Source organism: Lygodium microphyllum, chromosome 3 (genome assembly GCF_053477565.2).
Source record: "Lygodium microphyllum isolate KBCC chromosome 3, Lygodium_microphyllum_v1.1.10, whole genome shotgun sequence".
Taxonomy (NCBI): domain Eukaryota; kingdom Viridiplantae; phylum Streptophyta; class Polypodiopsida; order Schizaeales; family Lygodiaceae; genus Lygodium; species Lygodium microphyllum.
The window spans coordinates 161,367,100-161,392,957 of record NC_141137.1 but is presented as its reverse complement, the minus strand read 5'-3'; the positions used below and the strand labels follow the sequence as shown (position 1 = coordinate 161,392,957).

Sequence of the window (25,858 nt, the reverse complement as noted above, 5' to 3'; positions counted from 1 at the left end):
GAGCTAATAGAAATTGAGGACAATTGCTATCCTACCTCGGGGGTATGATGCCAGGAGGCATATTCCACGATGGATTCCGTGAGGTTTTACGGTGGATTCTGTAAAATTATATTTGTTGCCGGGGCTCATACACAAGGTGGATTCCTTGTGCGAAAAGTCGATGGGGACGCCTATCCTTTTCGGGTGTCTCATTAATTTAATGTGCAAGTGGGTGATTCCATAGCGGGTGATTCCGCAAAATACATATTTAAATTAATGGACGTTTATGAGTTTAGAGTGTGCACTCATAATAAATTAAGGTTAAGATTGAGTTCTAACCAATTTATTTATTTTGTAGCTGAAGACTGCTAGGTATTCACTTTTGTCGGTTTAATTTTATTATTTTCTAACAATTGTGAATGCTTCAGTTGATGTGTAGAGCAGGCAGCGGTAGCGTTGGGAAGCACTGGGCGATAACGTGTATTCAAGTTATTAGAAGAAATTATCATTTTGATGGGCGTGCATCTTAGGCGTGGCGCCAATATTTATTTTGACGCACTTATTTATTGAAGCGCCTGATATTTATTTATTATTTTGTATGCGCATGGGCACATGATTTAAATATTTGTTATTGGACATTGTATTTGGGCACAGCCCGACTCTTTGGGTGCCTAATCGCTTTATTCTTTAGTTGGACAAAAGCAAACACAAAAGCTAAAGCGTACTAATTTTTTAGCTCTAAGTTTTTATCCTTGTTAGACTATTAGTTTCCTAGGCATTGAGATGATACATGCCTAGGTTGACTATGATGCCAAGAAGTGATCTCTTGATGTCAGGAGAAAACATGGACCAGGGATACGATCAGCTGGGACTTGGGTGAATTCCCAATTGCTGTCCAAGACATGGTCAACGAATACGACTTGTTGACCAGAACAGTGATCCATGGTAGGCTAGTGGAGAAGGTAGTGGCAAGCCTAGAGGAAGAGAGAAAAGCGGTTAGGAGAGCATTGCAGGGCATAGCTGCCTACAACTGTGAGCAAAGAACTAGGAAGCTGCAACAAGACATAGATGTGCATGAGGCTCGACGTGTGCTAGCCTTAGCCGGCAAAAGCAAGGCAGGGCCCAATTCAGAGAAAGAGAAAGTGATAGAGGCAGACCTCACGCTAAGCAAGCTTGTGATCAAGCATTTCATTGACAACACGGCTGTTGAACAGAGTGTGGCAACACTAGCAACCTCGCTACTCTCAGGCCTAGAAATTACTCTATGCATACGTAGCGAGCGTCGGAAGGTCCCTAAGAACAAAATAACTCTACTTTTGTACAAAAAGCAAGATAGAAGACTTGCACGACATGAAGCAAAAGACAAATTGGGTAGAATCTCCCCCCATGCCTTGTGTGAGTGTTCCACAAAGCATGTATTTTAGTTGTCGATCAATCAGAGCAACTCTGGTAGCGCTTTGCCCTCAATCTTGTTGTCCTTTTAGTCCCCCTTGCCGTCTTTGCGGGTCCTATTAATGGGGCTCTAAGGCACCCAACTATGTTTTGAGGTCTCCTCCTACTAGCGGGTTCCTTCGATTATAAACAGTCACTCAACTTATGTTTACTCAGTGTTGGGTGCCCTATTGTGCACCGTGCAAAATCAGGCTTTCTATCCCTTTCCAATACACTTACGTAAGAAATCACTGTATGGGATGCACCTGCAAAATGATTATGCAATTCTAGCTATCCCCCTTTCTTGTTTACGACCTAATATGGCTCTACGCGCAGTCTCTAGTCACTCCTAAGGATTGTCAGTGGTCTATGCTACTCCCTATATGCTCTATCAAGGCTGGGTTACAATCTAGAGGCCAATCTTTGGGCTACAAGTCTAGTCGACTATGTGACCACGAGCTCCTAGAGTCTACCTCTAGGCCGTATAGTCATGGTGTCCTCTAGTTACTGGCTTTGGCAAGCCAGGGTGGGTTTCCATGGGTATTTTGATTTCAATCCTGGCTAGCTCGGAGCCATGGAACTGGTCCTGGGTCTGTGTTTTCTCATTCTGGTTTGTTGATCTAATTTCTAGAATCGGACTGTCCGATTCTGGGTGGTCCGAGTCTCCCAAATTTGAACGGTTCGACTAGGCCAATCTGACTCTGACGAGTGGTCCGATTGGACAGCTTGGTCCGATTCCTAAGATGGTCCAATTGCTAGTCCTGACCATGCATGTCTGACTAGAATGGGTATCCAACCGGGAAGGTTGTCTGATCAAAGTGGGTGTCCGGTTGGACACGGGGTTTTGGTCCGAACAGACCATGTGGTCCTGATGGGTGGTCCGATTGGACAAGCGGGACAATTGGTCCAATCAGACCAAAAGGTATGGTCTGAATCTCGCAGTCAGATGGTGCAACTGCCCAATTTTGAGAATCGAACCAGGACACAATGGTCCAACTGCGAAGCAATGAGGCGCACACGATGATTTTGGTCGATTTCTTCAAGCTTGGTCCGCGGCTACTTGCAAGGCTCTCTAGATCACATCTATGCCCAGCAAGGAAGGGTTTTGCATACCTAGATCCAAGAAAAAGCTTCAAAATCGAATGCCACAATCTCCTCTAGTCAACACCTCTCTCTCTCTCTCTCTCTCTCTCTCTCTCTCTCTCTCTCTCTCTCTCTCTCTCTCTCTCTCTCTCTCTCTCTCTCTCTCTCTCTCTCTCTCTCTCTCTCTCTCTCTCTCTCTCTCTCTCTCTCTCTCTCTCTCTCTTCCCCCTTAATCTCTTAAATGCAAAATAAGGTCTCCATTGCCACTCCTGGCCTCTTATGGCCCTGCCCAGGTCTGCATTCACCTTAATCGTGGTCCTCTTACCAGCATTTAACCCAAGATTTCATTTTTTGCATTTCTTTTTCTTGTTTCAGCTTGTTATAGAGCAGCAAAAACCCTACTGTGTGCTCACACTGTTTTGATCCTATCCTACCTAATGTAAGCAAAAATCACAAGATAGCATTCATGCTTCTTTAGCCTACTCATCTATATATCCAAACCAAAAAATACTTACTTGTTTTTTATGATTAACACGCCTAAATCTCCTATCTACCTCAAGCTGCGGTTCGGGGATGAAACCCTTACTTCGATGCTTGATTTAAAGTGCGCAAGCGCTCAATCTTAAATCAGTTGGTCCTAGCAACAACGGAACCAAAATGTAGGGGCAAGCTCATGCTCAACCACCAAGACCCATGGACCGCTTATTGTTCAAGCATTTCAAGCAAGCACTAATGGCTACCTCTCACGTAGCCGACACGCCATCCCTCTCTATGAGTGTAATGAGCTTACCTTGATGCCCGATTGAGTTGCTTCCTCTCTCAAGCACTCCGATAGCTCCACGATTCGTGATGCAAGCTCAAGCATCCTCAAGCCTCTTCCTTCAAGCTCCATCCTCCATAGCCACGCGTGAGATAAGAGAAGAGAAGAGAAGAAGAAGATAGAGTATGGTGGAGAGCTTCATCTCCAAGATCCCTCACTCTCACAAGCTCACTCCCTCACACTCCCTCCCTCAAGCACTCACAAGCAAGCACGAGAAGAGAAGAAGAGAAGAAGAAGAAGAATCCACTTTGCCACACACCAAAGAATGAGCTCTCATTTACCTTTTGAACTTTATATACAAAGCCCTAAATCCCTTTTGGGCGATCATCCCCTTATCCCCTTTTTTACATGGCCGGTCGTGGCCTAGGCCCTTTTTCCCATTGTCCTCATATCTTCTTAGCTTCCTTCCTACCACCCATCTACCTTTACAATTTGCACGGGTGAGAGCTCGGCACTCTTAAAATAAATCATGGTGTGCATTTCGCTCTTTTACAAAAGTATTGACTTGCGCTTTTTCTTGTGCGCCTTTCTCCTTGATTTAGAATTTTTCTACACTTCTTGTGTTTCCATATTTTTCTTGGCTCGCCTTCGTCTTCCATTCCACTTTTTCCTTGGTCTTATCTTCTGCTTTAGATTTTTTGGATTTTCCACCTTGTTCATTTGAGGGTTAACAATGCACTTGAGTGTATTCAAGTCATCACCTATATGTCATTCAACCTTATAGTTTACAAATCCCTCGATAAATAGCACTTCTCATGCTTGTTGGCTCTTAATCATACCATGTATTGAACTCTGATAAAAAATCCAATATAGTATATCAAAATCCTATGTGTCTACTTCAAAATTTCATATCCACAAAATTGTCTTTAGATTGAATGCTAAACCACATTGAATCACTCCAATGACTTAATGAAAGTGCTCTATTCATCAAGATAATAAAGATCCTCTCTAATTTTATAGGCTTCAAAATCTCACCTTCATTAAATTAATCATAAACTTGGCTATTCCTTGTATCTCTTCTATAGGCAAAACATAGAATCTAATCATCAGACATTGCAAGGAAGGAAAGACAAGAAAAATATTACTAAATTCATTGAAAAGAAAAAATTTATTCTTGCTCTCGAAGTCAAGATTGATATAAAAAGGCTCACCTAAATATTTCATCACTTTACTATTAACTCTTTGTTTGATAGTCTTCACTACGGATAGCCTTGGAAGTAAACAGTTACATAGTTGACCTTATTTCATATTTAATTGTATTAGCTAGAAAATTTGTGTGTGTATGCCTCGACTAATATTGATACTATCCAAAGTCTTCTTCTTTAGCCTAAAATCCAAAAAATAATGCTTACTAAAAGAATCCAAGCATTGTTTTTTTACTTTTTTTAATTTCTTCTCAAGAATATCCTTTGGGACTATTGAGGAAAAAATGAGTAATAAAACTTGGATGCCTTTAAAGCATCTTTCTCACTTGTATTCGGCTGAAGAAGGGACCTAAAGAAGATCAACATCATAACTCGGATACTATTATAAGCAAAGTGTTTAACATTTCTTAAGTAAAAATGTGTATCTTGCTGCTTTGACTCTTTTACTACAACCATCTCCCCCTTATTTAAGATTCTCAATATTCTTGAGAGTTCTTTGCCGATTTCGAAGGCCTAAAATGGTTTGTTTTTCCTAGTATGATTTGATGTGTTTCTCCAATGAATGAATCTTCTATTTGATAATCCTATAGTTTTTGCAAGAACTAATCTCTATGTTTTGTTAATAAGTGGTTCTCCAATCTAAGAGCATCCTTCTTTGCAAAAACTAAATCAAGCATATAGCCTAAACATCCATTATAACCATCACCAATAAACCTCATCAGTAAAAGAGCTATTATAAAAAGGAGTACTATTTTTCGTACAATCTTTGGGATCCATCCAACCAAAGATCAAGATTTTTTTATCCTTCAAATTTAAACACATTATTTTTCTTTTCCTAATTCGTTCATACTCACATTCTAGCTCAATGTAAAGATGATAGAGAGCTCTTTTATTAGTGTTACAAAGATCAGTGGATAATTGATCCATAGTTATAGATGTGATCTACAACTTTGAGTAGGAAAATTGTGTGAATTCAAAAAAGAGAAAGAATGAGAAAGTAACTAGTAAGGAGGAGAAGAAATATAGAAGAGAATGAGGATGGAGGAGGTAACCAAATTTTTAAAAATAATCAAATTGAATATTTGTTTTCACTTTTATCAAAAGAAGATAATATTCATTAAGTCAATCATTGCCACCTTTATGGTGCCCTAGATTTCTAAGTTTAATGCAAGCCATGAGAATATTCTAATAATGACTTCTTAATTATATTAGATATGTTTAATTATCAAAATATATTTTTTAAGAAATCACAAAATAATGTTTTTCTAATATATATTCTCTGTAAGATATCCTACATGGTATTTTCAAAATCACAAATCTCTCCTAATGCTTGAAGTCTTTTTAGGCTTTCAAGTCCGCTATTAATGTTCAAAGAAAGTTGTCTAAATTATTTGTCACATTCTGCTAAGATGTGATAGTGTTGCTAACATGGCAATGTAACTACCCACTATATGTGCAAGCAACACTCAATGATTTGATAAGATTACTCTCCCCCATGAGAGTATTTGTGGTGATGCTCAACATGTCAATCTAGTTAGAAGAGTCACATTCTAGTGGAATCTTATGATAGTCATAATAGGCACATTCATTACATTCCACAAGTTTTCATGAATCTAATTTTAGTATATCAACTTTCATGCCCTAGCAAGGCCTTCTATTTTGATGAGGATACCATGGATATAATTGAGCTTCAAGCAAGTTTATCCTCATAAGGAAAAGGACTATTCAGCTTTCCATCATTTTTCCAAATTTCTTGGTGACTTTCCCTAATGTATCTACAATTTGGCACCAAAGGTATTGCCCATCTCTTAGGTTCTTGATGGTCTCCTTTATCATCATGTGACTCTTATAAGTCGATCACCCATGAATGATTGCAAGGGTGTACGCAAGGCTTGCTTGGAGGACAAGTTGGGGTGAGATGCATATTTCGCCAAGAGGTTACTTTCCATGCCTGATGTAGCTTGAATCATGTTCATTTGGATCTTTATGTAGCTATGCAAACTCCTTTGTTTGTATGGCTCTCTAAATTTATTTTGGTTGGTTGACAAATTTTCTCACAAGAGTTATTTCTACTTCTTAGCCTAAATGTTAAAAATCATGAAGAGAAGTTCAAAAAGTTGGGTCTCTAAGGTGGAGATTGACACTTCGAGATAGGTAATGAGGATTCGTAAGGACAACTAACAAGCAAGGGTGGGAGAGGAGTGCTCCCACTTTTCAAGTTGTGTTTCTCCCTAGCCATGCATAGCCATCCCATCCCTCTTGTCCCTCCATTACATTATTTGACACCACTTTACTATTCCCCTTTGCACGTGCTCAAGCTCTCCCCATGCCTCTTAGTTCCAATGGTTCATCCCATTTTACAAGGTTCAACTATTCCTTGTCCAACCCCGTCTTTCCACCCATCCTCCCAAATCGCGCTAGGCCTTTCTCATTTGCTATGAATGCACCCTTCGAGATTTCAACATCACCAATTTGCTAGAGAACTTCACTAGGCCTTATTATTCTCGACACATTGTGACACATCAACAAGAGGGGTTCTCCTTTCACACAAGTCACAACTATCTTCCAAACCTTTCCTCTCTTTAATTTTGGAGTCCTTACTGCCATTGAGTGGAGATATGCTAATGTAGCCTTTCACACAAGTCATGGCTATCTTGAGACCTTTCATCTCTCTTTAGTTTTGGAGCCCTTACCATGCTTGACTAAAGGTATGCCATGCAAGAGGAGCTCAATTCCATTGCTAAGAATAACACTTGGGTCTTAAAGATAGGCTTAAAGTGGATCTTGAAGCTAAAGGTTCTACTCAAGCAAATACATTGGACGAGTACAAGCCCCTTTTAGTTGCAAAAGGCTATGCTCAACAAGGGAACTAAGACATAAATGCCTTTACTCCTAGGGTTCATATGGCCACCATGATATTAGTTGTGCCTCTTGCGACTCATTATGGATGGTCCATTTATTAGATGGACATCAAAAATGCCATCGTAAATGAGGAGATTCACAAGGAGTTGTATGTGGAGCAAGGCTAAGGGATTCATTAGTCATGGATATAAGATCTCTGTTATCACTTGTGAAGGACACTTTGTTGCCTAACGCAAGCTCATTGAACACACTATAAGAGCATTGACTCAAATTTCTTTCAAATGATTCATCTACACTCAAACAGACTCATTCGTAACTAAGTAATGAGTCAATAATTCCTTATTGGTCCACCTTAAAGTTATTAAGATTTTCATTATGTAGGACGAGCACACAAAAAAAAGAGCATCATGGAAAAAGTCAATTAATTGATGCAACCAACTGAATGAGAACCCCTATTTGTACTCAACCAATTTTGTTGTATGCTTCATTATATTGTATCTAAATATCTGTAGTTACACGCTTCCATCCAACCAATGTGGCTAATATCATATATGTCACTTCACAATGCTAGAGATGAGCCACATCGCTCAAGATGACTCATCTTCATTGTTTCCTTGCATGGACATCACTCATGATAAGCATGGGATTTCCTTTCCCAACCTTCAATAAAACTCACGATGAGCATGACTTCCCTACAGTTTTATCATCGAGAAGCACACATGGTATGGTCGAGTGTAGCTAGCCAATAGTAAGCAATGCAATGCTTCACCATCCTAAAGGCAACAAGTTGGTATTTGGTAACACCAGGGATATCATTCTACATGGCTATTCAGATTCAAATTGGTGTGGCAACATCAAAACCAAGATTTCTCATGGTGGATGCTACTTCATTCTTGGCTTTGGACTCTAATGCTGGTCAAACTAGAAGCGGCCTATAGTCACAAGAGCACTGTCTACCATCTCAACATGATCTGACCAAATAATCTCCAAGTGATGCCTGTCAACACCATTCTTTTTCCTATATAAATGAAGTATAATGTAATTCATTGAAAGTGAAACCTAGCACAACTTTAAAAGATCAACAAGACCAAACGAAAAGCTTAAGAGGGGAAGTTATACATGTGCCATTGGCTCTCAGGAGATGGTCATTACCATAAAAACTTCGAAGCCCAAAAGGATATTTCAAGGCAAACCAGTTGAAGACCTACCAACAAATATATACAGCAATGTTATCTCCAACCGTAACATTTTTGTCAGATAGCAATGGAACGTAACAGATGAGGAATTACGTCATTCTCTTGCATTTTCAAAAGAGAAACAAAGCTGCTGGCATTGAGGATATAACTGTAAGCTTATGCTAGCATTTTCCACTCTAGGAAGCCACAAATAATTTACACATCATTGAGTCTCCCACCTTGACCTGGGCATAAAGAACAGGGTTTGGCAGGGTCCCTTGTGAATGGCCCCTTTTCAGTCACATGGCTGCTTTTAATTCTTAGAAGTCCTGCATTACATAAATGCCAACCTACCACATAATGAAGATTAGAAATCTGGCAGGCCTGGAATTTGGTAAATATTTTCCATTTTACTTCAACACGTTATTGACCATTTTAGGATTCATGGAGAGAACACTCGCTCAGAATTTTCATAAGTGAAATTTGATTGAATGAAGCATACATTGAGCTGTTAATGGCTTAAATGACCCTCCGGTTCATACACACTTTTTTCCATCTAGGTAATGCACTGCATTTCTCAGAATTCTACGCTCACTCAAACGTAGACAAGTTGCATAGTACAATTCAGGCTGCTGGGTGCGGTTGATAGAATCCAAAAGATGTAGGTCATCCTCCAAAGAACTTGTGCCATAAACTTCATCCCTTCTATCATACAACCATCTCAAGCCTTCACATACCTCCTCTGTAAGAAGAACATTGTACAAGTCCCCTGTTTCTTTCATCAACCTACCAGCTACAGCTTTTCTCTCTTGCTTTCTTAAGTTCTTTGGCTGACGACCTTGGTAACTGCGACACAACTTTGGATAATTTAAAGTGGCAATCACTCTATCAGTCCACTCATTAGCTTCAGTAAAACGTCCAGAAACATCCAATGTTTCAAAATCAAGCTCCAATGCATCAAAAGCATCATTTGAAAGATGAACTATAAACAGAAGAAAAAGTAGGTCCAGCTGTGGCTTTCCACAAGGTGTTAACTCAAAGTACTGAGTGTCCTGTGAGGTGCATGCTGTGCAGCCATAACACCTCCAGAGTCGCACTCTCTTGCGCAAATAGCGATTTGAGAACAACAAAGAAAGATACTTCATCACCAGTGCATAATCAATGTTTACAATGTCATTAGGGTTTTCTGGTTCTGTAAATCCATAGCGCAGCAAGAGGGCAGCACTGCTCAGGCTGCCATATGTATTGAAAATCTGCCAGTGAATCAAATGTCAGTAGATTGAAAGCTCACTAAAAATGTAGCTACCAGATTCTCATACAAGTCTACGCTTCCAAATTTAATGAGCGATTACTACTACCAAAGCAACCTTTCATGGGATCATAAGCCCAACGTGTGGGACAAGAAGGGAGATGCATTTGTGCCCACAGCATAAATTTGTAGTTTACTTATATGTCTTGCATGTTAAGAGTGTGCTCCAACTTATGGGTGAAATCCAGATGTAATAAATTGTAGAACACTTTCTTTAAAAACTGAATCAAGTTGCAGTGAGATCCATCCAAGGCCCAAGAATGAGACTTAAGGAGTGAAAATGAAAGGCAGACAGGTGAATCAGACGTGGAGTGACATTTGTCGCTAAACCTGGGGTCTCTCCACCCAGGCTTCAAGAACTAGGTCTCAAGTGTGAAACATGAACACCAAGACATATGATGCAAAATGTGACCTTTTACATCGAACTAATAGCAGCCACAAGCCAGTCAACCTTATCACCACACAAATGTAACTCCTTTTTATGAGAATTTTCCCTATATTGATCTCAGAGTACACACCTGCCTAAATTACACGTATCTATTTACCCCTAGCAATTGGTTGTAGTCTTACCTGAAGACTAGATTCCTGATGATTTAAGAATGAGAATGACAATAAAGGATAGCAGGCTATCAAACTTAGCACATAGAATGAGAATGACAATGAGCTGCCATTGTTAGCAAGAATTGCTTTATGAAAAGCTTAGTCAAAACTTTGTCCTCTCTCTCGGTTAAAACTTTGCTTATTCAAAACTTGGTCCTCTCTCTCAGTTAAAAGGTGTTCTGTGAATAATCAAATTTACCTCGCTTCCAGAAGTGACATCATTCACAAGAATCATCTCTAAAGTATTGGTTCCACCATATAGGACACCACTGTCATCATTCCTATGGACAGCTGTAATGCCAGCATCTGCCTCTCCATGGTCTTCTCTCTTCATTTCTGTGGAAACAGCCCCCTCTGCATCAGACTCACTGTCACTTGATACACCTGTAAGGTGCACATCTTCTGCTCCTGTTTTATGATTGAACCTACCAAAGCAGTTACCATCCTTAGTAATGCTATCACATAGGATCACAAGTCACACAGGAGCTTATTAACAGTACAATTGCCATCCTTAGTAATGCTATCACATAGGATCACAAGTCACAGAGGAGCTTATTAGCGGTACAATTCTCCATACACCATTCAACGTTTGAGCACAAATCTCAAGTTTCAAAACAACATTGACCTCTTTCGAAAACTTAGATGGATATACGAAGAGCAGCTATTTGGCTGTTCTATTGGAAACTCTACCCAACTATAATGTGACTCAAACAGCCCCTAATTTCGTAGAGACCTGGGGCCTATTTATTAAATGTCCAAGTGCTATTGTAGAACTCCTGTCATAGATGTGCCTCTTCACTTCATCGGAACTTGTAGCTGCATTTCTAAGTTAACAGCACACATGGTATCCTTATTAGCAAATACCATACTGGTCCTAGTGGGATTGCCATAACACTACAGATGTCTTGTGGCCATAAATTTGCAAAATAACCTTATGGAACAATGTACACAAAAGAAAGGTCAATGCATACTGATGTTTGATGCTCCCTAAATAGGAATATTTTGCTCACATCATCACATGCTGACAAACAACAGGTATTTAATACTACATTAGAGTGGGTCAAGGGATCTTCATCGAGCTTTACTTATGGACAGTACTTGGTGGAGGATATTGATCCTTACACATATTTGGGGGTTTCACTCACGGGCCAGACTTTTTATGAGAGAGGCAGCAAAGATCAGACTTACATGGGATATATATAATTGGGAGGGTCAGAGAGAATGTGCTTACACATACAGTTCAGGGAGCCCCACATTAAGTAATGGCCTTTTGATACTCTTGCTACATCCACATCATTATATGGAGTACAGATCTAGGGCCAACCTTGACTATCACAGTAGATCAAACCATACATGTGATGCATGGAGGTCAATGGAGAGGCCATTCGTATCCATGATTTCCAAGATGATGAGATGTAAGACGTTAGTCCCGCATGACTTTATTAGAGCTGAGCTTGCTGCTCCTTATCCTTGCCTTTATCTCCTGAGTCCTGAAATGAACTGTTTTCTGGCAGATGTTTAATAATTTGGTTACAAAGAGCATAATTGTCTTCCCCAACTTGATCCACATAAAAAGTCAAAGTACCTGACACGTGCCCCCCTTGGCATTTGAGCCACATGGACATGTTTGGACAAGTAAAGAATTGCAAAATGCCTCACAGCTCTAGATAGAGTAGACACAGTTAGGCACTCATGCACCTCAGCAGGGCTAGATGTCACCTTGAACCACCAAGCAATTCAATCTATCCCTTCTACGCAATTGGACTCTATTTGCAGTCAATCTATCCCTTCTACGCGATTGGACTCTATTTGCAGTCGGGCGCCTTCTTATTCTAATGGTTGTGCGGATCTATAGTCCACCACTTTCAGAACCTTGTTTTAAAAAGTACTTTTAGATTGTACGACTGGTTATAAAATGGTACCCAAAATCTGGACAACTGAGTCTATTAGTAAACAATCCCTTGTCTAGCCAGATACGAGTTGATTGTGTGATTGGATCAGCTGAGTATGCCTGTATATTCATGTGTCAGCCCCAAGTTTGCACCTAGTGTCCAAGTGTGAAGCTGCTTGCTCGCATGTTCCATCCAATGGTTGTAGCTGCTGTTTATGTCCCCCCGATAAGGCCTGAAACTGCTGTCTTTCAGCATGTCATCATCTGGCCCTGCTTGCTGGTAGGTCTCCAGCGAGGAGTAGAGATCAATCAAAATGCTGACTCATCTGCGTTTTGACCTGCCTGCAGTGGTCCTGCATGATCAGCTCGCCTCATCACTGCAGCCCTAAGTAAAGTTCTAGTTGTGTTCAACACTTTTCAAGCTCAAGGCCAAGTGTTTGAGCTGTTTGTCATCCAGGCCTGTCATTATTCCTTCTCCAAGGTTAAAAAAGGGGGGCCCCTTTCAGTGAGTATTAAGATCCCATGCAGTGTTCAAGTACTCCCTAAACCCTATACTCCTTTCACTTTGAATGATGTTGTTCTAAAGGTGTGTTTGAAAGCAAAGTAATTGCATTCATGCAAGGGACCCAAATTGTCCCTCAAGCTCTGTACATAACATTGATATCAGAGCTTCAATACTAACCATAAAGGGTAACAGTCCTCATGGTTGATGGAGCCTTGTACATAAGCTGGAGCTTCTCCCACACCTCCAATTATGTCCTCCAAGAGGTGACTGCCAATAGGACTTCCTTTGAGATGCATCGAAGAAGCATTGAATATGCTTTGATATCATTGTTGTCCCAATTGAGGTCTGCTTCCTCATAATTGCCTTCGTCCCAATCCAATGGAAGAAGAGAGGGTTTCTGAGGACGCAAGGCGAAACTTCATACGTTCTAGTTAACGTAAGTTCTTTATCTTAGATATACCAAAGATGCTTCCACAAACTAAGCTTTCATCAACACACTCCAAGTTAGTTAATCAAGCCCTTGAGCTTGTCATCCATGTTACAACATGTAGTAGCCATTGATAGATATGCAGGCAGCAGAGGAGGTAAGCTGGGAGTGTAGAGAGAATACCCGGGCACTTTTGGTTAATAAGCCCAAGATCTCAGCAGTTCAGGCAAGAGATAGCACTTCAAATTAAAGATAAGAGAGGAACAGTAAAAAGATAAGATAGGAACGGTATGTTAAGCAAGTGTAGTTAATAGAGGTATGATAATCAACATGTGTGAACCTCACCTCCTCTAACATGTAAATCAGGCTGAAAAAAACAGAAAAGAATGGAACAGCACAAAGATGTTGACACTTGCAAAAAAGAATGGAAATGATTGCAGAAATGATGAAATAGTCAGCAGCTGATGGAAAATGATGGCTCCGCTGATCAAAATGCAGGCCATAGCAGTGAAAACCCAGGGTACAGCACTGAAAATGCAAGGTGAACAGGTCCTCCAGCAGCTGAAAACTGCCTTGCAGCTGCTAGATAAGGTGCCCAAGCCAGCCGGATAGGTACAACAACAAAACATAATGTTTGCACCATAGTTGATAACATACATCTCATACTTCCATACGTGTATGGGTATGAAGGTATGACTAAAGCATGATTAAGACCCCCGGGCTTAATCATATGTTGCCCTAATTTATTTGTTAAAAGACTAAGAAAATATAAGAATGATAAGTTGAACCTTAATATGAATTGTAGGCACTTCAACAAAGCTTACACTTTGAAAAACAAGCATAAAAGACATCGAAATTTGACAAGGGAATGTAAAGTGGATTGTCATTTTCCTCGACCGCATAGTTATTTATGTTGGAGGAGCGTGCGGACCACTTGCACATCATCCTATGTCCCTTGAGACATGAGCAATCATTTGCAAAACTATCGAAGTGTGAAATTTTTTCACACAAAGCTCTTATATCTCAAACATCTTATCTCGATTAATTGCATCTATAGTGATCCCAAAAAGGCTTTAGTGCTCGATTTGCCTATTCCAAGGACCATAATGCAAGTACATCTTTTTTGGCTTTTACAAGGGTATTTTGGAAGCACATCAAGAACTATGCTCATATTATTGAATCCTTAACACGTTTGCTAAGGATATCTGTCAAAGGGACGTGAAATTTTGAGATACTTGAATCGTGTTGATAACATTTAATTTAGTCACTAATTAAATGTGCAAAGTTGTTTAGCATGTGATGCACATGGCAATTATTTCATGGTAACAAGCCAAGGGCCCCAAGGATGCACTAGGTGTCAAAGGCAAAAGTTGTGACAAGTTATGCCAACTGAGTATCGGTGGTCAATTGGTGTCAATTTTGACCCTGAGACAATTCTTTGGCCAATAAATGTCAGTGGTAACATTAGGGACTAGCATTAATTAATTAATTAATGTCAATCTAAGGGTTAACAAAAATTGGAGACCACTCCATGTTGCAAATGGCCTATCCAATATAATTATGGATGGCACATTTCAGTTTGGGTAGGGTCAAAAGGGTTGAAATTAATTTTCAAAACTATTTAATTTGGAAATTTGATTTAATAGCTGGATAATACTGAAAATTGAGTTTAGAAGGCTACCACTTGGCAAAAATACCCATGCAAACTGAGAAAACGTTTTTCTGGCCTAGTTTAAGCCATTGAATGAATTTTCCAGCCTATAAGAGAGAGAGAGAGAGAGAGAGAGAGAGAGAGAGAGAGAGGGTGCTGCATATCAGAATTCAGACCAGTTTTCAGCCATTTGCTATAGGAGACAGCAGCCAAAGGCCCTAGGGGATCTAGCACCAATAGGAGAAGAACCATCGAGATCAAGCGACAGCAACTTGAGGCTAGTGGCAGTAGATTTGGGCCTCTCTAGAAGTGGGCAACAACTAGAGAGGCAGTTTTGACAAGCCACAAGCAGAATTCAGTCATTTTCCGCGAGAAACCTCTGAATTTTATCTTTGGTATTCCCTCACCTCCTTCAATCAAGTTTCAGAAGATCTCTTAACTTATCTCAGCCATTTGGAGTAGATCTCAACCAAATTTGGTGGATAGCAAAGGAATTCTATTGTAAACCCTAAATTTCTACAAAAATTAGAATTTAGCAGCCACCTCGAAACCCATATGCCAAATTCAATGCCTCAATTTTGTAGAATTATAAGGGAATTCAGATGCTTGTCTTATCCGTTGTAAATTTGGGGCAGGATTTGCCCAATTGGGATCCAATTAGAGCAAGTCTTGGGTGAAATTCAAGGGGCAATTGGTCCAATGTTCGTACTGATTACATCTACATGAAGGGACTTTTGGATCAGCCAAGGAGATTGTGAAATCTCAACTTGTACCTGATCCATTAGTACATCCCATCATTGTACCAAATACTAATTGTGTTGTGCTCTCACTCCTTTAACTCACTCTTCCTACTCTGAACTTTGCATTCAATCTGTGTTGTACTCTGTCTCGATCCTAGCAAGCCCGCCATCAAACCGGTATCAAAGAATGCAAAGGAGTGCATGCTTCCCGAGGCAAGCAATAGTCCATAGGTCAGCCCCGACCAATCAAGCGACAGGATCTGCATCGACTATAGGCCAGCGTTAGCAGTCAAAGGGCTAGGCAAGCAGCTGTGACGCAAGCAATCGACGAGCTAGGCAAGTAACTGACGAGCTAGGCGAGCAAGCGACTGTCTAGCAAGTGGGCGATGGACTAGAGGCAAGTGTCACAGCGCAACAATTCGGCGCAAGCAACGGGCTGATTTAGGCGGCGTGAGCAACACGCTGGCAGAGATCACGCCTGGTCAACGACGCCACATTTCGACCGCCCTATTTTTCGTCATTTGTTTAAATTTATTTAATTTTCTACAATTTCTTTCCTTCCCACTAAGACAAGAGTCTACATGCGCAAGCATAGTGTAAAATTTAGAGCCGTAAAATTGGGGCTTTTCCCGGATGTGGAGATTTTAATGCAGAACATGACAATTTGACTGAGAAATTGCAAATTTTGTGCACATTTGCTTGGGAAATTTGAGACTTTTCACATTTCAGTGAAGTTCTGTCAATTTCACTAAAATTTGTGCACATCGGACCCAAGAAAATTGGGGCTTTTGCAAAATTTCTTCAATTTGTGCAATGATTGCCTAGTATATTTCTGGGGTACATGTATTGATGCAATCCGGATAGATTTCCTTCTGAAAATTTGGGGCTTTTGGCTGAAATCGTCAAATTTGTGCCCGTGAATACAACAATAGACACTCTAATTCTGAAAATCTATTTGCAGCTCTGAAACTTCTGCAATCTCTGGATTTTCACTGCTGGTCTTGAAGTGTACCGTGGTTACTTGCAATTGGTGACTCTTGAGTTAATTTAGTACTGCAAATTATGGCTGGAAACAATGACAGCAACAATCTTTTGCACATCAAGAAACTTGAGGGTACACATAATTTTGCAATATGGCAAAAACAGTGCTACAATGTCTTGGTGCAGAAGAAACAAGTGAAGCCCATCAAAACGAACAGAATAAAACCAACAAATATGGAACAAGAAGAGTGGGATGATTTGGATGAGCTTGCACGCTCTATCATTGAGCTCTGTATCAAACAACTTGCTCTTTAACATTAAGAAGCTGAATTCAGCATATGCAATATGGCAAAGGCTTGAAGAATTGTATGCTCAAAAAAGTGCAGCCAGCAAGGTTTATTGGCAAAAAAAGTTAATGGACTATCACATGAAGGAAGGTATAGCCATGTTTGTACAATTGAACGAGTTCAACTCAATTTTCAGTTAGCTGATTGCTTTGGATTTCCATACTGATGATGAGTTCAAAGCTACTTTCTTGCTATGCACTTTGCCTGAAAGTTGGAATACTTTCAGAACAGCTTTGAGTAACTCAAATGCTTAGCTGTTATATTCTAATGTGAAGAGTTCTTTGCTGATGGAAGAACTCAACAGGCAAAATAATTCAGGAAACAAGTCTTCTAATACATTGCACACTAAAGGCAGATTTCAGCAAGAGGGCAATTCTGAAAATAGAGCATGCATCAAGTCTCGTGGCAAAAATGTGGAGTGCCATCATTGTAGCAAGAAAGGGCACTACAAACAAGCTCTTTTCAATTGAAGAAAGAGAAAGGCAAAAACAAAAACACTAAAGACAACAAGGTTGAGAAAAAGAGCACCCAACCTGCAAAGAAGAGCAGTGTGAAAATAGAAAAGGTAAATGTAGTCACTCATGAGAATGACAACAACGACGATGTACTTCTTGCTTCTTCTTTGAGTGCACATGCATTGATTGCAAATTCTAAGGATGACATGCACACTTGGATACTTAATTCAGGTGCGTCCTTTCATGTCACACCACATCATGAGTGGTTTTCTAACTACAATGGTGGTGCATGTGGTGTTGTTCACTTGGGGGATAACTATGCATGTAAAATTGCAAGCATTAGCAAAGGGAAACTCGAATTTCAGCATGGGTCCATGTTTATTTTGCATAATGTGAGGCATGTATCTCAGCTCAAGAAGAGCTTGATAAGCACATGGCAGCTAGATGATAAAAGCTATCGCACCACCTTCGGGGAAAGCAAATGGAAAATTTGTAAGGGCTCCAAAAGTGATACCTTGTATCCTTTGCATGTATCTAGTGTGCGTGACCATGTAGTTGCCATAACCGAGCAACCAAGTGTTTCTTTGTGGCATAGCCAGTTCGAACACATGAGTCAAACTAGAATGAAAGTGCTTTCTCGCTTGGGTTCGTCTTTGAGATATGTTGATTTTGAACAGTGCGAACATTGTATTTATTGTAAGCATGCTCAAACGCCACATAAAAAATCTCTCTCTAAAGTCTCCACCCTTAAGAGTTGGTACATTCATATGTATGTCAAATGCCAGGGTTATCTCTAGGAGGAAAGAAGTATTTCATTACCTTTGTTGATGATGCCACACACAAAGTATGGGTTTATCCAATCCGTTGCAAAGACGAGACCTTGGATAAATTTAAAAAATTCCTAGCACTTGTTGAAAATCAGACCAGCAAGACATTAAAGTGTCTTTGCTCTGACAATGGTGGGGAATATGTGTCTAAAGCATTTCAAGACTTTTGTGACAGCAAAGGGATTAAAAGGGAACTCGTCACCCCTCAAAATCCACCCCAAAATGGTGTTGCAGAGCATATAAACAAGACCATTCAAGACAAGGTCCGTACAATGTTGTCATATTGTTTTATCTCACGGATTTTGAGGCAGAGGCTGTTATGACAGTCATACACTTGATTAATCGATCATCAAATAGGTCTTTTGTGAACAGCCAGCAAATCTTGACCATTGGGTCCATAGCCAAACAAGTTTGTTCCTGGTGTCAATTGTGTGGCTGATTATGTCATGTTGACAAATTGTGGTGAGTTGTCATGCTTCCAGGAAGCAATGGATAGAAAAGACAACAAGAAATGGCATAAGGTAATGCTGTCAGAGATGGAATCTCTCGTGAAAAATGGCACTTGGGATTTGGTGCATTTGCCTAAAGGGCAAAAAGTGTTACCATGCAAATGGGTTTACAAAATGAAAGTCACTTCTGGTTCTTTGCCAAAGTACAAGGCACGACTAGTTGCTAAAGGGTACAAGAAAAAACATGGAATTGATTTTGATGAAATCTTTTCTTCTATAGTTAAAATGACTACTTTGCGAACCATCTTGGGCTTGGTTGCATCTGAAGATATGGAACTCATACACATGGATGTAAAAACAACTTTCTTACATGGTGATCTACATGAGGAGATCTATATACAGCAACCTGAGGGTTTTGTTACAAAGGGGAAAGAGCACATCGTATGTAAACTCAACGAGAGTTTGCATGGGCTAAAACACGCACCATGTGAATGGTATTATAAATTTGATACATTTATGCACTCTCAGGGATTCTATCGCTCTCAAGTTGATTACAACTTATACACCAAGAAGGCAGCAAATGGCAGCCTTATTCTCTTGGTTCTGTATGTGAATGACATGCTAATTGCAGGCAGGGATGTTCATGCCCTGGACTCCTTGAAGCAGAGTTTACACAATAGCTTTGATATGAAGCAGATGGCAGCCTTATTCTCTTGGTTCTTTATGTGAATGACATACTAATTGCAGGCGGGGATGTTCATTCCTTGGACTCCTTGAAGAAACGTTTACACAATAGCTTTGATATGAAGGATCTCGGTGAGACCAATCACATTCTTGGCATGTGTATACTCAAGGATAGATCGAAGGATCTTCTTTATCTATCACAACAAGAGTATGTCACTAAGATTTTGCAAGGTTTCAATATGGAGGGGGGAAAGCCATTGGTGTACCATTGCCTCCATATGTAAAACTTAGTGCAAATGACAGCCCTACATTTGATGATGGAAAGGCTGAAATGGCCAACATACCTTAGGCTTCAGCTATTGGTAGCTTGATGTATGCTACGGTTGCTACATGTTCTGACATTGCATTTGCGGTGGGAATGGTTAGCAGATACATGGCATATCCTAGCAAAAAGCATTGGGAAGGAGTGAAGGGTATCATGAGATACCTTAAGGGCACAAAGGATTTGTATATCTCCTTTCATAGCATAAGTTTTATGCTGGTTGCAAGGCTAACCAATATTTGAGTGTCCTCATGATTGTACACAAGAAATTCCAATCAATGCTTGCTAAGAATGATATTCACGAACTCTTCCTGGTGATTGAGATTGTGTTTGAAGGGCAAGTCTTATGGCTGGTTGGCCTTTATGCACCTAATGACTCACTGCATCATTGGGCCTTGTGGAGCCGTCTTCAGGATTCTCTAAGCCTACGAAGACCAAGTTTGCTCATGGGAAATTTTAGCATGTGTGTTCACCCATCCTAGTCCACTTCGGAACACTCTCTGATGGGTAATCCAGAAAGCAGGGCGTTGCAGGCCTTTGCCATGGATGTACTGAAGTAAGATCTTTGGTCCTAGCTTTCTCCATCGGCTTCAAGTTTTACCTTTCACTCACCTCAACACGTGGTCTCAACTAGACCGCGTTTATATTAGCAATCATGTGTCTTACGTGATCATCTCTTGCTTGGGAGACTCAGTCTAGGTCAGATGAGGACATTAGGAGCTCTAGCATTGTATTTCTCTATCATTTTGTGTGTTTTGGATACTTTAAATGGAGAGCACATTAGTACATTTCTTTTTGGGTACTTTTGGCTTCTTTCTTCTTCTTCTTCTTTTTTGTGTGGCGGTTTTTACCACATTTAGGATTTTCCCTAGCAGCCTGCCCTCCCATTTCCATTATCCAACATTGATCCTCATTCTCTCATCCTCCCACTATGGTCTGGCACCCACACTAATGCATAGAGTTGCATGTTGGAGCTAACTCTTGCAACCTTGTACCTTCAACCATTGCAGTCACGTTATTCCTTCTCTCTTGCATTTTCTCTTTGTCTCCTCTCCGTATTCACTTTTCTCTTTCCATTGTGCACTCACATGGTATTAAAGCCACACATGTGAGCCAAATATCTCAAAGAGAAGCGTGTTGTCCGCCACAAAACTAGCTAGGTACCATCCACACCTGTTGCGGTCCTTGTGTTTGACATCCAATAAGGCAGAGCGGTCTGTTTCCAACCCTTTTTTTTAAGACCACATTTACCGGGGCACATTTGCATTTTGCTCCTAGACAACTTCTACTAGGCCGGGCTGCACCATTACTATACCCTGGCAACGCCAAACAAGTTGGGTGACCATTCTATTGGTTGGGCAACACCAAATCAAACCTACATTTTTGCAAGTAGCCCTCCACACACGTGCTGCAAAACCAAGCCCTACATTACCTACGTTTTTATGCAAGCAACCCCTCTATCTCTATGTTTTGTGCAAGCAAGTCATTTGCAAGCTTGGCAACACCTATTTTCTGTTGGGTGATGATTTCTTTCTTTGTTGCATTCTCGTACTAGCTAGTCTTTATTGACCAAGGTGACTTCTTTTTTGTGTTGGGCGGCCTCCATTGCAATCCCACCATAGTAGTTTTTCGAGGCCGCCAAAATGGACCGGCCGTTTTGAACCGAAATGGAAATGGCAAACTAGCATTTCAGCATCCTATGGTCCAAAATGGGTAGCACATAGCAGGTTATCCAAGGAGAATGCGCGAGCGTCGAGTCTGACTCGCAATCGTCTTGACTCTCCTCAATCTTGCAAGCTGCAATGAGCACTCTAGCTCCCGCCGCCGCCGTCGCCGCCGCCTCTTCTTCTTCTTCTTCCATTATCTAAAGGTTCTAATCATGGCGTCGGATCCATATTGGAGGCACATCACTCCAATCAAGGGATACAAGGGCTTCAACGGATCAAAGAAGTGGCAGTGTGACTATTGTGGATTGGAGAAATCGGAAAGCGTAACGCGCGTGAAAGACCACTTGGCATGTGTTCCCAACAAAGACATCGGACCTTGTGCAAATGTGCCCGCAAAAGTAATGGTAAGTCTCTATCTTTGGCACCGAAAGCGTATGGATATTGAGCTAGAAGAGGATGAATCCTCTCATCCAACACCACATCGGTCTAATGAAGCACAAGTGAGGCAAGGAGAGGCTAGTGGGCCTAGTGGCGCAGCCAAATCAGAGGTGCCAATGGTCTATCAAAAAAAGTGCATCCATACCTTCTAATGCAATCGAGTCCAAGTGCAAAAAGGACCCCATTGCCATCTTCTAATGGTGGTGTGCAAAAGGGCTCCTTGCATGGTGCAAGTGTTCATGCAGGACTTCAGTGGCAGGCAATTGTGGAGGCAACTAGGGAACTCACATGTTTATTTATTCGGTGTGTTATCCCTTTCAATGTGGCCACCATCAATGGAAGAAAACAATCAGGGCAATGAGTCGCATAGGGTCTGAGTGGAAAGACCCATCCGCGGATGCATTACACACACGAGAGCTTTGAAAGGAGAAAGCATCCATAGAGGCTCAATTGGAGCCCTTGAAGGAGACATGGACGAAATATGAATGCACAATATTATGCGATGGATGGTTAGATATGCGTTGAAGGAATGTTTACAATGTTTTGGTGTCTTCATGTTAAGGCACCATTGTTCATTAAGGCCATTGATGCCTCCATCTCAGGTCTTAGCATCACACGAGCTTTCATTTGGGAGCACATGCAAAAAGTCATCATGGATGTAGAAGTACAAAATGTGGTGCAAGTGGTGACAGATGTTGGGAATAAAGGGTCACCGTGCCTTTTATTGTATTCGGGTGTGAACGCACCCTTACACTTTGTACTTTATTTATATTCAAAAAGTCAAATGTGGTACACTAGTCATTGTACAGAATACCCATTGTGTCATGCTTACTCTCTCTCTCTACTGCTCTCAACTCTCCACATCTGCACTCTTGGCTCGGCTTGCGCACAGACTCGTCTACATCGTACTGGTATAAAGCACACAGGATATGCATGCTTCCGGAGCCAGTGACGGGCATCAAGCGACAGGAGGCACAGGCAAGCAAGAGGCACAGGCGAGCACAGGAGATGCAGGCGAGCAAGAGCTTCAAGTCCCACATGTGGAACGACAGATGGCAAGTTGCAAGCTGTAGGAGACGTGTTTGAGGCGACCGAGCTCAGGCCACACGCTGCAGACGAAACGTTGCGAACGACATGCCGCAAGCGAAACAGGCTGCAGGCACACAACGCACGGCGGCCGTTGACCAAAGAAAATATCTTTTTTTTTCTCCTCCATCGGGCGTTTACACGCCAAGGCACAAAGTTAAATTCTCCCCAAGGAATTTGGGGCTTTTCTTAGATATGGGGATTTAAATACAAAAGTGGACAATCGGACTCAGAAATTGCGAAATCAGTGTACAATTGCCCGTGAAATTTTAGGGCATTTTCACATTTTGGTGAAATTCCTTCAATTTCACTGAAATTTGTGCATCCGAAACCCAAAAAAATTGGAGCTTTTGCAGAGTTTCATCGATTTGTACAAGAATTCTTGGTATATGCACTTGGGCACTTGAATTGATGCAATTTTGAACAAATTATCCTCAAAATTTTAGGGCTTTTGACCCAAATTGTCAAATTTGTGCTCGGGAATGCTTTTGGAGCAGAAATTGCAATGAAATTTTGCGGATTTCACATGTAACTATTGGCTTGGTCTCTAATTGTGTTAGAAATTGCTTGAGGAGTGCAGCAAATGACATTTTTAATTCTGAAAACTCATTTGCAGATCTGAAAATTTCTGCAATCTTGGGATTTTCATTGCTCGTTGGTACTCTTGTGCATTGTGGTCACTTGTGTCATATTTGGACTTGCCTTTGGTGACTGGTTAGTCAATTTGGGGCTACAAATTATGGCTAGAAACAATGACAGCAGTAATCTTTTGCACATTAAGAAGCTTAAGGGTGTCCATAATTTTGCAATCTGGCAGAAACAATGCTATAATGTCTTGGTGCAGAAGAAACATGTAAAGCCCATCAAAACAAAGAGAATCAAACCAGCAAACATGGAACAAGACAAGTGGAGTGACTTGGACGAACTTGCTAGCTTCACCATTGAGCTCTCAATGTCAGACAACTTGCTCTTCAACATTGAGAAGCTGAATTCAGCATATGCAATGTGGCAAAGGCTTGAAGAATTGTATGCTCAGAAAAGTGCAGCCAACAAGGTCTATTGGCTGAAAAAACTAATGGACTTTCGCATGAAAGAGGGTACAATCATGTCTGTACATTTGAATGAGTTTAACTCAATTTTCAATCAGCTGATTGCTTTGGATTTTCATATCGATAAAGAGTTCAAAGCTACCTTCTTGCTATGCACCCTACCTGAAAGTCGGGATACTTTCAGGACAGCTTTGAGTAATTCAAATGCTCAGTTGTTATACTCTGATGTGGAGAGTTCTTTGCTGATGGAAAAACTCAATAGGCAGAACAACTCAACAAACAAGTCTTCAAATGCATTACACACTAAAGGCAGATTTCAACATAAGAGCAGTTCTGAAAACAGAGTATGCAACAAATCTCATGGAAAGAATATGGAGTGCCATCATTGTGGCAAAAAGGGGCACTACAAAAGGGATTGCGTTTAGCTAAAGAAAGAGAAGGGCAAAAACAAAAACAATGAAGCCAATAAGGCTGAAAACAAGGACAACCACCCTTTCAAAAAGAGCAATGTAAAAATAGAAGAGGTTTATGTAGTCATTCATGATAATGACAGTGATGATGATGTACTTCTAGCTTCTTCTTTACGTGCATTGAATGCAGATTCTGAGGATGGCATTCACACTTGGATACTTGATTCAGGTGCGTCCTTTCATGTCACACCACATCATGAGTGATTCTTTGACTATAATGGTATTGTACGTGGTGTTATCCACTTGGGGGATTACTATGCATGTAAAATTTCAAATATTGGTAGTGTGAAACTGGAATTTCAGCATGGCTCCATACTTGTTTTGCATAACGTGAGACATGTACCTCAACTCAAGAAGAGCTTGATCAGCATAGGGCAACTAGATGATGAAGGCTATCACACCACCTTTGGGGATAGCAAATGGAAAACATGTAAGGGCTCCCCGCATTGTTACAAGGGCTCCAAAAGTGATACTCTGTATCCTTTGCATGTATCTAGTGTGCGTGACCATATTGTCGCCATAAGTGAGCAGCCAAGTGTTTCTTTGTGGTATAGCCGGTTAGAACACATGAGTCAATCTGGAATGAAAGTGCTTTTTCGTTTGGGTTATTTACTATCTTTGAGTTATGCTGATTTTGAACAGTGTGATCATTGTATTTATGGTAAACATGCTTAAACATCACACAAAAAATCTCTTTCTCTAAAGTCTTCACCCTTAGAGTTAGTATATTCAGATATATGTCAAATGCCAGGATTATCTCTAGGGAAGAAGAAGTATTTTATTATCTTTGTTGATGATCCCACACCCAAAGTTTGGGTTTATCTAATCTGTCGCAAAGACGAGGCCTTGGATAAATTTAAAAAATTCTTGGCACTTGCTGAAAATCAAACCAGCAAGACATTAAAATGCCTTCGCTCTAACAATGGTGGGAAATATGTGTCCAAAGCCTTTCAAGACTTTTGTGACAGCAAAGGGATTAAGAGGGAGCTTACTGCTCCTCATAATCCATCCCAAAATGGTGTTGCAAAGCGTATGAATCAAACCATTGAAGACAAGGTCTGTACAATGTTGTCACGTACTGCTTTACCCCATGGTTTTTGGGCAGAGGCTGTTATGACATCCGTACACTTGATTAATTCAGTAACCAAACAAGTCTTTGTGGGGGGGGGAGTTCCCCAAGAAGCGTGACCGAGCAAGCCACCTTCGTATGTACACTTGAAAGTATTTGGCTACGAGGCATTTGTGCACATGCGCAAGGAAGAACACAGCAAACTTGAGCCAAAGTCATGTAAATGTATTTTCCTAGGATATGGTGATAAAAGTGAAATGGGGTATAGATTATGGGATCTCAAGAAAAGAAAAGTAGTACGCAGCAATGATGTTATCTTCCAGGCAGATCGCATGCACAAACAGCCCAAAAGAACAGAGGAAGTCAAAAGGGTTGTATTCTGGGAGGATGTACCAA

At 40.8% G+C, this 25,858-nt stretch overlaps 1 protein-coding gene across 1 annotated transcript in view; it reads right to left on the bottom strand.

Moving 5' to 3' along the window:
* Nucleotides 1-8,961: 8,961 nt before the first annotated feature.
* The window catches only part of LOC148039096 (SET domain-containing protein), a 57,199-nt gene continuing 40,302 nt past the window's right edge, over nucleotides 8,962-25,858 (bottom strand). Inside the window, exons 4-5 of the mRNA XM_087674983.1 lie at nucleotides 10,604-10,829; nucleotides 8,962-9,748 (exon numbers count right to left, since the gene is read on the bottom strand). Coding sequence (XP_087531109.1) covers nucleotides 9,032-9,748; nucleotides 10,604-10,829 — 943 coding nt within the window. The 3' untranslated portion in view covers nucleotides 8,962-9,031. The remainder of the gene's footprint in view (nucleotides 9,749-10,603; nucleotides 10,830-25,858) is intronic.